The sequence below is a fragment of the Lontra canadensis genome, unplaced genomic scaffold (genome assembly GCF_010015895.1).
Source record: "Lontra canadensis isolate GAN:19392208 unplaced genomic scaffold, GSC_riverotter_1.0 scaffold33, whole genome shotgun sequence".
Classification (NCBI taxonomy): domain Eukaryota; kingdom Metazoa; phylum Chordata; class Mammalia; order Carnivora; family Mustelidae; genus Lontra; species Lontra canadensis.
Window position 1 is genome coordinate 6,298 of NW_022631027.1, and position 15,228 is coordinate 21,525.

General features: G+C 34.4%; 1 protein-coding gene across 1 annotated transcript in view; it reads right to left on the minus strand.

Annotated features, from left to right (window-relative positions):
- Positions 1-718: 718 nt before the first annotated feature.
- The window catches only part of LOC116873440 (collagen alpha-1(XXIV) chain-like), a gene marked incomplete at its 3' end in the record, with an annotated part of 316,096 nt that continues 301,586 nt past the window's right edge, over positions 719-15,228 (minus strand). Inside the window, exons 44-48 of the mRNA XM_032867266.1 lie at positions 14,215-14,268; positions 7,808-7,861; positions 7,643-7,696; positions 1,950-2,003; positions 719-826 (exon numbers count right to left, since the gene is read on the minus strand). Of these exons, the coding sequence (XP_032723157.1) occupies positions 719-826; positions 1,950-2,003; positions 7,643-7,696; positions 7,808-7,861; positions 14,215-14,268 (324 nt within the window). The remainder of the gene's footprint in view (positions 827-1,949; positions 2,004-7,642; positions 7,697-7,807; positions 7,862-14,214; positions 14,269-15,228) is intronic.

Sequence of the window (15,228 nt, forward strand, 5' to 3'; positions counted from 1 at the left end):
AATCAGGGAGAAGCTATATTATTGCATCACCACTTGATAAACACAGAAAATAGTCACACAATTTTTATAAAATACTGAGGCTATAAAGTAAAGGGAAAATGAATTTTGGCAGAATTTCCATTGAGTTACTGCCAACCCTTAAATGTGCCAAAGGTGGCTCAAGATATTTGATGAACCCAAGACACAGCCACGTTGTGTAGTCGCTAAAATTTTGCTTCATTATGGTTCTTATTTACAAGCTTTTACATGCACAAAAATGTCATATATTATTTAATTATTCATTTATTTATTTATTTTATTCATTTGACATAGAGAGAGATCACAAGTAGGCAGAGAGGCAGGCAGAGAGAGAAAGAGGGAAGCAAGCTCTCCGCTGAGCAAAGAGCCTGATGCGGGACTCGATCCCAGGACCCTGAGATCATGACCTGAGCCGAAGACAGAGGCTTAACCCACAGAGCCACCCAGGCGCCCTCATGTATTATTTATAATAAGAGTCGTTGGATATAAAATATCCAAGAGAATATACTCACACATTCCCTGAAGATCATAAACACAATTCCAAAACAACTTTGTCGTTGGCTACAACAACAAGCTTTGTTGTTGGCCAGTGGTTGGCTAATCTGAACCAATATCAAAACTAAGAAAGCCAAAATATATATGGTCTACCCAAGAGATGTGTATAAATAAGGAAAAGTAAAAAGAGATTCATTCTACTCACAGGAAGTCCCTGTTTTCCTGGTAGCCCAACTTTTCCAGAGTTTCCTGAAATGCCATCGGCTCCATGGTATCCTTGCATGCCTTTTAGCCCAGGTAGGCCAGGAAGACCCTTGGTAATAAAAAATTACATGGATTATAGAGAGATGCTATACAAATGTTTAAATGACAAATACCTTTATATTTGGGAGAGGGATGTTTACATTTTTAATACCCTGCCCTAGGATAAATTTTCCTGTTTCCTGAATTCTCTTTTGTATTCAACAGATCAGCTACCTGTCTTTAAATCCCTAAAGAGAAATGCCAAGTTTATGAAAAATTACTGTATAAGCTTTTCAGTTTCAGTGTAATTCTCTCATATTTTTCATTGTCCTGGCCTCTACTCTATCCAGCTATGGAGAAAAGTAAGTTATATGCACCTGTCAATTTATGATACAACAGTATTTTACCATTTGCAAAACTTCATGTCCTGTTACTTTCTCAAGAAGTGTATGTATTACAGTTCTTTCTGTTGCCACTCTGAACTACATAATTATATGACTGCACAAAGGTCTGAACATTTTGTTTCTACTCTTGGGCAAGTGGATTTTATCTGTAAGAATCTCTGATCTGTATGCTTTTATGTTCATTTTCTTTTCTTTTTTTGAACCAACAGAGGCCACCCAAAGTAGGCATCCAGCCCTTGGCTATGGAAGACCAGCAGGAAGTAAGTCTTTGCTAATAAGCCAGTCAACACATAATTTGGTTGGCCAGAGGAAACTGATGGCTAAGGTAAAATTAATTTTTGTTCTGTGATGAAATGATTTGAAGCATTTTCTTCTAAGACTTTCTGTTCTGTTTGCCAGGAAACTGAAAGGAGGCGTCCTTCAAGTACAATCCAGCTCATGCTTTTTATTCATGCTTGAGGATCTCTGACCTTTGTCACTAATCATTTAGTCATATTTCAAGTTCCCTGTTCTCAGTCATGATCAGAGAGCAGGATGAGTCCACAGAGAGAGCTCCATAACACCGGAAAATAGCATTCTTCAACTGCAGAGACTTATACTTAAATAGCAAGCCTGGTTTTGAGCTAACGGTCATATTTTGTTCCCTCTGTGTTCCAGCTTGGGCTTAAATTTTTTTTGAAGACAAGCTGATTTATCCAACACTTGTCATAATTGGCCCCAAACTTTTCTGCTTGCTGAAGCTGCCAATTCTATTTAGAAAAACAAAGATGAAAAGGGCCTGCTACTTACAGGAATCCCAGGTTTCCCAGAAGGACCACGAGCTCCTTTTTTCCCCCTAGGACCCTAAAAATGTGAAGCACAATTGTCACTTAATTTTAATAAACTTCTCTAAGCTGAAGGCATAGAAAAGAACCCTGAGCCTGGGATGCTGCAGCCAGTCCTGCCAGGGGCTAGCTGTATACCACTGAGATTGCCTGGGAGCCATTTTCTTTATCTGAAAACAAGATAATTTGACCAGATAATCTATGAATTTCCACCTAGCTCCAAATCCTAGGATTTAAGAATTTAAATCTTGGCTCTAAAAGGGAACTGAATATTATCCAATAAATGTTCATGTTTTCAGATAGGGCCTTTGTCTTCCCGTTGAATGTGGCTAAATGGTTTACTAATTTCATAAACATTTATTGACTATTTTGTATGTGCTGGGGATGCAAAGGCAAAGTTACTGATCCCAAGACACTCACAATGTCGTAAGAGACATGAACCAATAGCCTCAAATGTGCTTATCTGGAAGCAGAGAGAAGAACATACTTGTGAATCAAAGAAAAGATATTTATTTCCCACGGAACTCTTTGTTTTTCCATGTGTGAGATGTTTTAAATCATAATTGATTCAGCAGTAACTGGTCTGCCAGGATAGTTAGGAACTTTGCCCTTTGAGAATCATGCCATTATTCTGATGATATCCTAAAATTATTTTAAAAAGAAAAATGTGGAAAAGAGTGACCTAGTTCACAAACAAGAAAAAGAAGCATATTGTCATTACCAGACACATTTCTCAGAAGTCACTGAAAGTTCTCACAAACAGAACAATTCCACCAAAATGGGATGTTAAGTTATTCAAATTTAAAGGTAAATCATGCCAAAGATTCAAGTTGACAATAATAACAAAGTAAATAATTTCATAACATATTACATCCCCTGAAAATGATCTTAACATTTCAAGAAGAAATAGTACATGCAGTCATAGGAAAAAAAGGACATTTTCTGTAAGAAATAAAAATCCAACTTTGTAGGAATTTGATAATGGGGAGATATATTCAATAAGAGTTCTACCTCCAGCTTGGAAAACTAATTTACTTGCATTAAAAATTCACTAATGTGAAGTCCTTCCTAGGGTAAGGAAACCAGGAAAAGAAACAGTAGATGATCTGACTTAGCTGAAGATGATGCAATTCCTAGAATTATTTGATCTCTAAAATATAATATATCTTTTAGAACAAAATAAGGAAGTAAAATAAATAAGATTTTAAATATTGAAAAAATTATTTCAGTTATCTCTAATAGCACTTATTAAATATTATATGAACTGTGATAATATTCAGATATATTAACAAGAGTGTTTTTTCCTTTACAGTATTTGTTTTTAGGCAAAGTGATAGATCTGTTCTAGATTTTAGGTTTTCAAAATAGACTATTCCTTAGTTTATGAATTTCAAAATAGTCCTCTGAAACTCATGGTGGAGTAACAATTTGAGGATATAATATTTTGGGAAGAATATATTTTTAAAAGCAAAAGCCTGATTTTTAAATATTTAAAGTCTATATTTGATTATCAAAAACCAAGTTGACAAAGAATTCAAGTCATACATTTTGCCATAAAGAACAGACTCAGAATTATAATAGTGTAAGAGAAAATTTTTCCTATTTAAGGGGATATAAAGATTTTCAAATTGGAGAAATGTAAGAAGAGAAGTAGAGAAGCAAGATTGTTTGGTTCTGATGGGAGTCTCTGAGACGGGCCCTTCACACCTCACTCTGTCCTCATGTCCTGGGGTGGGTAGAAGGAATGATACCCTCAGAGAAGTGTGGGGATTTGAGCATGGAGACAATGGCTAGGGAGACTAAAGTCTTCATTTTGAAGTCCACATAAACTGCACTGAGTGTCAGCAATAGAGTAGAAATTTCTGCCTGAGATGTGTAGGCCGGTGGGCTTGAGAAAGTCTGAGTTCCCTAAGCACCTAGCATGGTATAGTAATTAGCAGAATGTATTTCCACAGGGCCAAGAATAGAGCATATAGCTGTTAAGGGCCTATGTAAGGAGTCTTTGTACCTTTTCTATACTCAGAAAATAGCTATACATGTCAGCATGGGTTAAAGAGCTTCTTCTGCAAGGAAGGGTCAAGGTAGATTCAGCATGGTGGGATGATGGCAACTGAGGACCTACATGGATGATGAGCATTTCAGTGTATACTAGGGTTGACAGATGACCAAAGACCACACTCACCTTCCATTCCTCTTCCCCACCACTACTACGCAGAATGTAACTATAAACTTGACAAGGGAGTGAATAGGGAAAACTCTAAATCAAATGTAGGATATTTGTGTGGCTAGAGTTAAAGGCACTCATTGATTAGATTTCCACCAATTAGGTTTCCTTTTTTTTTTTTTTTTTTTTGTCTTCAACCCATTAGGTTTCTACCACCAGGCAGGCTAGGCACTCAGGACAGATGTTAAGTTCTATTATAAAGAACACAAAAAACAAAGTTATATTTTAGTATACCTGATTTTATGCCTTATGGTTCAGATATACTACACATATAAGTAAGGGTTTTACTTCAAATGTTTGTATAACAAAATAAAAACAAAGAGATTCACATATCATCACAGACTGATTACATTTTTGGATCATGATTATGTTAGGGATTATTTCAGAAAAGTTAAATGTTGTATACTGAAATCTACATGTATGGGTCTATTATTATGAAAATCAGAATGTTTTTCAGACTTGAATGGGAAACAGGAAGCAGCTCCCTACAGAATAACATGAAAGGGAAAGTATGACTATAAAAATTATTTTTAAACTATATTTTGCTACTTGTAATAGGACACTTGTGGCAAAATCTGTCTATTCAAGACAAAAAGTATTTAGCAAACAAAACTATAGTCTGCTGTTTTGAGATGTTCAATTCAGGAAAGAGTTCTTTATTACAATTATTATGATCATACTCAAAGGAAGTAGGCCAGCTAGAAAAAGCATAGTCTTACAATTGAGATTTTAAATGCATAAAGATCAACAAAGTGTAGAACATTGATATTTTTAAAAAAATTGTACATTAAAAAAATCTCAAAGTGGAATTGTTGACTTATAAATAAATTAAGAGCCAAACATTACTAAACATTAATCCTATACTGGTCTACTTCAATAGGAAATTATAGATTTGGGCCAAAGACAAAGAAAATATGTCATATAAGGTGCTGATACATGACTGAGTTGCTATCTTACGAAGGAAAAAAGTCACTCTTTAACCAATACCCAGAATTCAAACATAGTATTCTAATGATACTTTTAAACTTAAATTATTCATATTACTTTATTTAAATATTAAGTACCCCATAAATGAACAAACAGACTTTTCTGTTCTCATAATAGGCAAGGCAAATGAACTTTACATGTATTATTTAGAGTAAGCATAAAATTGTGCTTTCTCTTTTGTTTGGCAAGTTTTGAAAAACAGAATGGCCCATTTGAAATTGGATCCAGTTAAAACAGCTTTCCTTTCACGGAGATTGTACCAGTTTATAGGCTCCTAGAGAAGGTAGTCTAATTCTCTTGATAAAAGACATTTTAAAATGTGTCATTATAGTCCAACACTTGTTTGTTTTTTATTTAAGTGAAACTGAAAAACAGTTACCTTGATATATTGTTAGTTCTAACTTTGTTAGAGAGTACAGGTTTACAATCAATACACACAGATTTAGAGTTTGACAATAATTACTCTTTCTCTCTTCTTCTTTTTTCTTAACCAAGAAATTTCAATTTACTGAATCTGGAATTTTGTTTTGGAAGAAAAATAAGATTTTGGCTTGAGTCTTAGTCTTTGAAAGCCATTATAGGACAGTTCACTATATTTGAATTTAAAAAGTCTTTAAAAATGTAGTGGTTGTGCAATTGGTTTTGGCTTGCTCTTTTTCTTTATAGTTGCCCACTGTCTCATGCATGAGAGTCCAATGAATAAGTTAGTTGGTTAAGATTAATCATATTTTCCTTAATTTATAAAAGATTTCAAAGTAATAGAAGGCTTTTGTATAACATTGGGAGTCAGGAAATTTCTAGCATTGGTTCTGTTAACTAATTCTGCGATCTTAGGTAACTCAATCTCTCTGAGACTTAAATTTCTTCATCTGAAAAAGAGAGGGTGGTTCAGATGATTTTAAAGGGCCATTTGCAAATTTAAAAAACAAATTTGAAGCTTTGCAAAAACAAGATGACAACAATTGGACAAAATCCACCTGGCCGCTGAAGGTGTCCCTAGTGAGTAATACATGGTCAATGATTATTCTTGTAGCAATTATAATTACTTTAAATTCTAAGAGGGTTTTTAATGTAACTTGAACTATATGGCAGAATTACCCAAAGCAGGATAGAACTAATTCCCTTGAATTATACAGAATTTAAACTATGTTTCCTCAGCATTTTTTGGCTCTAATACCCAGGGAGATTTGACCATGTCAGCTGGAAATGTAGTTGTCTAAGAAGAATATTTGAATTGCATTGGCATAATTTTAATAGATACTAACAAATATTTCAAAAATTTCTTCTTCCTGACATATGTCAAAAAAGAAAAAAAATATTGAGAATATGAAAGTGCTAATTGTAAGAGATTAAAAATTTTAGGCTCAAACTTGGGAGAGCATTTGTATCCTTGGGCACTTAATGCAAATATAAGGAAGTCAAATGAAAGCAGTAGTAGTGTTCTAGGCTTTTTCCACTATTTTTTCCAATTTGGGTATTAAAAATTCCAATTAAATAGGACAATTACCTTCTTTCTCCGCATTTTTTCTTGTTAAGGGTTGCCTTCAATTGGATGTTTTTACTTTTTATTTATTAGTTCTTATTTATTAAGGAAGCTCACAGGAAGTCAAGACTTGAATATAGTCAAGACTATTCAAAATGGCTTTAGGTGAGTGAGCACCTACGTAATATCAGATTCAACCCAATTTTACTACTTATTTCCACAAGTAGGAAACACAAAGTATGGATGAAGACTTAACAAGTTAGGAGAAATGTGGTCTCAAATTGATTGCTTTTTATCCATTCTCACCTGATTTATTACTAAAATACAGTATGTTTTCTCAAGAAATTAAAATCAATAGCAAGTGAAATCAGAATGCTATGAAAAACAAGGAGCAATGAACTGATGGTACAAATTACAAAGCAAGTTATAAGGCAACAACCTTCAGTAAGATTGAGGCAACATTTAACAGTACACAAGAAAAGACATGTCTAAATGCAATAGTTAATACATTTGTAGTTTATTTGATAACAGATAATTGGCTTGTCATATGGAAAAAAATATTTTACACCAATTGTGAATCTGTGTCCCATAGTCAAACTATTTCTATCCTTAACCTTATTACAACTAAATAGGTTTGACTGATAAGTTTTCATTTTTCAATGCTGGTTTTAAGGATTATTGATATTTTTGCTTGAAACCCCAAGGAGTGACCATTTGTTTTGGACAACTTTAGGCAATTTTCACAAAGCCAGAAAAGGCTGCTGATAAAGGGAAACTGGGATTGCAGTCAAAACACATGAAATAACCAATAATCCTGTTTTGGCACAATTATTGACCAACACTCTCATTAGGGGCCTACAGTGATCCTTGCTCTGGAAGGGTGAATGTTCATTTAAATTACAAATGTCTGTGCCTTCTCAAACCAACAATAAGTTTCAAGTTGTCTTAAATAATTTCAACTTACTTCAGATCCTCTCTCTCCTTTCAGTCCTCGTTCACCCTGGTCACCTGGCTCACCCTTTAACAGGAAACCAAACAGAAATCACATACGAAGCAGGGACAAAATGAGATATATAGACATCAATTTTTTGTCAATGCCAGAATTACAAAGAGTATTTTCAAAACATACTGGGGGCCCTTGTTGTCCAGCAGCACCTCTTGGTCCCGGTAAACCCACATGACCCTAGGAATAGAAAAGATTATATTATTAGAGTAAATAGAGACATGTAACTTAGAGAATAGGGTAGTATCACTTAAAATGGTAGCAAAATGTTACAAAATGCAATTTAAATATAAGAAATCATTATTTTCTCTCAGAAATGTTATAGAACATAATGTCCAATAGATATTATGATAACTGAGAAAGAATGGAAAGTGTAGTTTTGTTTTGCACATAGGTTAATGTAGTGGGGTGAATGAAGATTCTATGTCCTAATCCCCATAACCTGTGAATATGATCTCATTTGGAAAAAGGGTCTTTGCAGGTATCATTGAGTTAATGATCTTAAAAAGATATTATCCTGAATTGTCTATGACAAGTACCCTTAAAAGAGAGAGAGAGACAGTAAAGGAGAGGGCCTTGTGAAGACAGAGGCAGACAAGGGAGTGTCTGGTGCCACCAGGAGACCTGTCAACCACCAGAAGCCAGAAGAGGAAAGGAAGGATTCTCCTCTAGGGCCTGTGGGAGGGAGCATGGTCTGCTACTCTTCAATTTCAGGTTCCTGGTATTTGGAATTGTGAGAGAATAAATTTCTTTTTTTTTAAACCACCCAGTTTATAGTAATTTTGGTCAGTAAATTCATATGGTAAATGACCATAGGAATAGAAAGTTTGCGAACAAATTTCTTTCTTCAACCTATTCTCACTGTGGAAGTAAACTATGGTCTCCATTTTTACAAACTAAGTTCATACCACTTCAGTAGATTTATTGAATTGAAAACTGGGAGTTGTTACTGTATCTAATGCCAAGGCACATCAGGTGACTTTGATATTCAGCAACCTATCATTACCCTAGTCCTCCTAAGAAGGAATGCTAACCTACCACATTTCCCTTTTCAAGTGTGTAAATAGAAACTAGCAACAACCCAAGGGCATGTCAGAATATGCATGAAGAATTCTGCATGTAATCTCTTTTATCCCCTTCCCTACTGTCCTCTTTGTCAGAATTCTTTCTTCCTACTCTCTGTGTATTACAGAAAGAATGCCATAGGCTCATCTCCTTTTTCTGGACTAGGAGAATTAAGGATTGTCTACATAGGCTAACAATATTGATCTTATAGAAAGATCAGTTGAAGCCTTCTTTGTTTGCATTCTTTGAGGCCAATGTTTATGGTTTTAAGATCCAATTTCCTTAAAAAAAAAAAAAAATCCAACTTCCTGATCTAAAAAAAAAAAACACCAAGGAATCCTCTTTAAGAGGATGAACAGTGGCAAGAGAGAAAGGTTAGTTTGGAAAGGTTTCTATAGAACATGGACATAACTAAAGAGAATACCATTACCACACATGGCCTTACCAGTAAAACATGAGCAGAGTCAGCAATAACAGAATCAGGTCAGTCAAGAGGAAGTTTGGTACAAATAAATATAATGATTATAGGTCATTTATAAAGCAGAACTCAGGAGAGAAACTATTGGTGAAAAGCTGGAGTTACAGAGTGCAGTGAGGCTGAGCATATGAGCAAACTGTGAAACTCAAAACCATCAATGTCCAATTGAATTTTCTACCATTTTTGTCTATAGTTTACAGGGACTCTTTTAGGATGATCATCGAATAGCCAATTGCTTCCTTTGGTTTTGTGAAGTCTGGATACAAATCTTACTAAAAACAAATATCCTTTCTAGGAGTTTCACTATAAATCCTCTGGTTCTTTCTATCACAATAAAAATTGACAAAGACCATTTTTCTGCAGGGTTAAAAATTAAATATGCTATAGTAAATATTATAAAGTCATGTAGACAAGGTTATGGGAAATGACTGACTTGCCTAATTATATTAGTGGTGGGATGAGCTAAATGGCCAAGGGGAGGTAGATGGTCAATTTTACAAGGGAAGTGATGAATCTTGAAGGATGAATGTTCCAGGCAGTAAAGTAGAAAGAAGACATTCTGGCAGAGGAGATAGCATGGGGGATTAAATGGAGATTCATCTGACAGAACATGTTAAGAGGAGAATGGATTTGAAAGGGCTATAACTAGGGATAGGGAGCCTAGTTAGGAAGTTACTAAAGTAATTCAGGCAAAAATGAGGAAACCTACACTAACATAGGGCAAAGTGGCTAGATTCCAGAGCTATATGATGTCAAAAGAAGTGGTCAAATGAACTTGATAGATGAGAGGAGAGAGAACGGAATGAGAGGAGGGAAAGGATGCGAAAGACAGAGACAGAAAGAAACACAGTGGGAGCAACAGACACACACAGAAACAGATACACAGAGAGAACAACAGAGAGAGACACAGACCAGGACAGACAGAGAAAGAGACAAAGAGGAACGATTCCTTATTGGGTTGACCACTGTACTGCGTGATGGTAGCATTTACTGAATTGGGGACATAGAAAGAAGAGGATCAAATTTGGGGAGGATGATGAAACTGTTGTATAGAACATACTGACATAGAGGTACCTGTGATGATATCCAATAGCAATGTGGATATGCATGTCTGATGGTAATGAGTGATAGCCAACTGAGGTTTTAAATATTGCTATCTTATTGTGTGCAAAGATGCTATGGACTTTGCCAAACCAAAGTGAAATGGAGTCTGACCTGGAGCATAATTTATTCAATGTATTTCTAGGACTTCATCTCATACAGGCTTAGTCTGAGTTAATCTTGGGTATGTTTCTGCACATAGCTTTAAAAAACTTATTCCCACTATGTACTCTGGTTTTCTCAAGACTCAGATGAATTTATCTTGACCAATGGAATGTATAGCTTTCTGGATGACAACTATAATTTACTATATGTTTTTATACTGGTTAAATGTTCTTATTCTGTATGTCTTCTACATGTTATGTCCACAGACATAGGGACTGTGCCTAGGGTGTCCAGTATTAAATTCATGGCACCTAGTTCTGCTCTTGGCCCATAGCAGATATTCAAATACGTGATGAGTGACCAGGGATTTTATTATGCACGACGCTTAAGATCTGGCATGTATAATGATGCCTAATTAGTATTTATTGATGACAATGATCAAAACATACGATTTTTATAATTCTCAGTTTCTTGAAAAGGAAAAAAGAACAAATTTTATATTATGTGTATTTTAGCACAACAAAAAAGAACAAAAAAGAACTATGAAAAAGATCTTTAAAAATTTCTTTAATTGTTCGTAGACAAATGGAAACATAATCTGTATTATCCATTCCATTTTTTTAAAGATTTATTGGTTCGAGAGAGAGAGAGAGAGAGAAAGAGCAAGCACATGCCTGTGCACTGGTGGGGAAAGAAACAAGGGGAGGGAATCTTCAAGCAGACTCCCTGCTGAGAGCAGAGCCCAATGTGGGGCTCCATCTCGAGACTCTGAGATCATGACCTGAGGGGAAACCAAGAGTGCGATGTTTACCTGGCTGAGCCACCCAGGTGCCCCCATTCCATTTTTTTATCCAATAGGATAATCATGAGTTCACATAATTGTAAGAATATTTGTGAATATAAAAATATTTTTTAAAAAGTTGGTGATTATTCAGCCATAAAAAGGAATGAAGTATTAATATATTCTACAACATTGATGAACTTTGAAAATATTATGTTAAATGAAATGGAGCCAGACACAAAAAGCTGTATATTGTATGATTCCATTTATATGAAATAATCAGGATAGACAAATCAATAGAGATATAAAGCAGAGTAATGGTTGCCAAAGGTGGAAGAAGTAGAGTGACTGCCTAATGGGTATGGTGTTTCCTTTTTGGTGTGATGAAAATGTTCTAAAACTATGTAGTGTGTGATGGTTGTACAGTATTGAGAATGAATTAAAAGTTTCTGAATTGTACACTTTAAAATGGTTAAAATAGAGGTGACTGGGTGGCTCGGTCTGTTAACCGTCTGCCTTCAGCTCAGGACATGATCTCAGGGTCCTGGGATCAAGCCTCATGTCACTGGGCTCCCTGCTCAGCAGGGAATCTGCTTCACCCCTTCCCTCTGTCCCTCCCTCCTGCTCGTGCTCTCTCTCTCAAATAAATAAAATCTTAAAAAAATAAAATAAAATGGTTAAAATGGCAAATTTTATATTATGTGTATTTTAGCACAACAAAAAAGCTTGGTGACAATGCTAACCATCATTTTACTTGAGTTAAAGGATAGTATATACATTTAAAAATTACAGAAAAGCAAATATTTAAAAATTTCACCTGAGGCTACAACAGAATCATCTAACTAAATGAAGCATATTTCCCTTGTATGAATCAAACTTGTGCTTGGGAAAGCTTGGCAGGGGACAAGTACGGATATTTCATGGCTTTCAGATGTCTAAGCAATAAAATTACTGTGGCTGTTTGGGTCAAGATGGCTTGTTTAGAATAAAAACAGCAACAAATGATGAAATGACTTCTAAAACCTAAGGACATAGGGTAGAATAAGACAGAAAGGAAGATGTGGATCAAACTAATTCATGAAATAGCCACAGCTGAAAACTTCATGAGTATTTGTGGAAGGAGGAAGGAGAAACAGATTCCACAGTAGCCCTAGAAGAAGTTCTCTGATGAAGGATTTCTGAATAAGGTGTGACTATCCAGAGTAAGGCAGGCAGGGTTTTCCTTCCGCTAGCCAGGTGAAGAGATTGTTTTCTTCTTCCAAAAGAATTTACCTGTTCATTTGGCAGTAAATTTGCTGTTAGCTACCAAATGTTTTGTAGTTGGTAGAGGCCAAAAGAAGATATCTCAAGAACCTGATTTTCCTGAGAATGTGTCAAGTTATGCACAGCAAAAACTAAGGATATTTAAGATGCTTCTCAAATTATTCTGGAAGCAGTGGGTTGGCTTTTCAACCCAAAGAAAACCCATTTTCAACTAAATACACTGGATTCCTTGGATTAATAAACACTTATAGATACAGATGTTACATAAATTTGAAAGAGAATATATGTATAATGTTCTAAAAATGTTTCTCTAAAAATAGAAGAAATGCAAGATGGTCACCACAACAATTTCACAAACATTTAGAGCTTCTTTCAACATTTGCTTCAAAGAGAATTTTAGGAACTGAAAATTGATTTTTCAGATTTCAAGTTTGAGAAAATCAATTTATTGATGATAATTATCTACCTACCAGCTTGTTCATTGAATCTGGCTATTTAAATCTTCATTTCAGATATGATTACTGAAATTTTATATATATAATTATATATATATTTATATAAAATATATGTATTTTATATAAATTTTTTATATAATAAAAATTATATGAAATTTTATATGAGCATATTGGCTCAAATAACCCATCACTTCATTATTAAAAATGAACAATGGTTATATACATATTATAAACAATTATGTACAAAGCTCAAAACAAAACATTGTAGAAGAAAGAGAGAAGTCATACTCAAATTGGAGAGCCAAGAGATCTGCACTTAACAATAATTAGTAAAATATCAGTAACAGAAGATGGTAAAATATTTCTGTTGAATGATTTTTATAAATAATAAATATTATAGGACTACAGAATAGGAAAATATTCCTGTTAGAGTGAGTTGTGAAAAAAAGGAGTTTGAACTAGAATATAAAAGATAGATAGGATTTATGTAAATAAAGATTAGATAATACTGTGAGTAGGCACAGAATGCTGCGAGCAAAGGAACGACATAGAAACTATAGGAAGAGAGCTAACAGATGACTATTTTGTTTAGCTGTTGACACTGTAAACAGGAAGAAAAGTGAGATGAGGCAAGAATACACAACATCTTAAACACAAATGTGCTAATAAAAAATGACACAAAATAAATTCTACACTTAGCCTAATATAATTTTGGCTGATGAAGTTGGTCTCATAAAATACTTCTAAGAATGAAAGAGGACAAGAATTGACAGAAGGCTTGAGAATATGACATTCATTCTCCCATTTGACAACTCCATTGAATTCCTGCTGTACACCAGGAATATTATGTTCTAGAAATTTGGGATATGATGAAGAAGCCAGAAAAGAGTATTATTTTCATGGATCTTACTTTTTGTTAGGGAAAAATAGGCAATGCACAAACAAACAAAACCTACACAAATGTATAAAAAAAGAGGTAAGAAAATATAGATAGCATTAAATATGTTATAAAGTGAGGGCTAGAAAGGACAGTTAGAGAAGGTCTTTCAGGATGTAACATTTCAGCTGAGATATGAATGATGAGAAAAAAACAGCAATAGGAGAAGATGAAGATGATTTTAAAAAGAAGGAACGGAAAGTACAAACAGCTAGGCTTGTTCTAGGATCAAAACCACAAGATGTTACTAATAACTCAGTGATGCTTATTTTTTTTTTTGAAACTGAGAAAGATCACAGAGAACACTAATTCGATTTAGAAGCAGGGAATGAAATTTGCTGTATTTACCTTATAGCCCTCTCCTCCAGGTTCTCCTCTCTCTCCTTGTTCCCCAACAGGACCCTACAGAGACCACATGCAAAAATAATCAATTTCACAGCTGTATCCAAGTATTTGTGAATGCAGATAATACAGTTAGCACAGAATTTTTTTTCCAAAAATATGAAACCGGATATATAATTATTTGCTTAGTTCCACTAAATAATTTCAAAAGATTGAATTTCAATAATACCAAGAATATCATAAGCATGGAATTATTTAAAGAGAATCTCATAATGATTCTGCAAAGAAAAATATTAAAGAAATGAAGTCCACTTAAACAATATAAATTTTCAGATGGATAGGCATATTTTTTGAAATACAGTTGACATACAATATTATATTATTTTTCAAGCATACAACATAGTGATTCAACATTTATACACATTATGAAGTGATCACCAGAATATCACCATATGTCACCATCTGTCACCATATGTAGTTATTATAATATTATTGATCGTATGCACTATGTTGTACTTTATATTACATTCCCATGACTTATTTATTTTATAACTAGAAGTTTGTAACTCTTAATCCCCTTCACCTATTTCAGCCACCTCTCTGCACCGTCCTCTCTGGACAGTTTGTTCTGTGATTTATGAGTCTGTTTCTGTTTCTGTTTTGTTTTTTAGACTCCAAATATAAGTAAAATCATACAGTATTTTTTTCTAACTTATTTCACTTAGCATAATGCCCTCTAGGTGCACCGATATTGTCACAAATGGCAAGATATCACTCCTTTTTATGGCTGAGTTATATCACATTGTGTGTGTGTGTGTGTGTGTGTGTGTGTGTACACTTATACATCTTCTTCATCCATTCATCTATCAGTAAACATTTAGGCTGTTTCCGTATCTTGGCTATTGTAAGTAATGCTGCAATGAACATATAGGTGCATGTATCTTTTCAATGTTTTTCATTTCCTTCAGATAAATACCTGTAAGTCAAATAGCTGGGTCATACATTATTTCTATTTTTAAT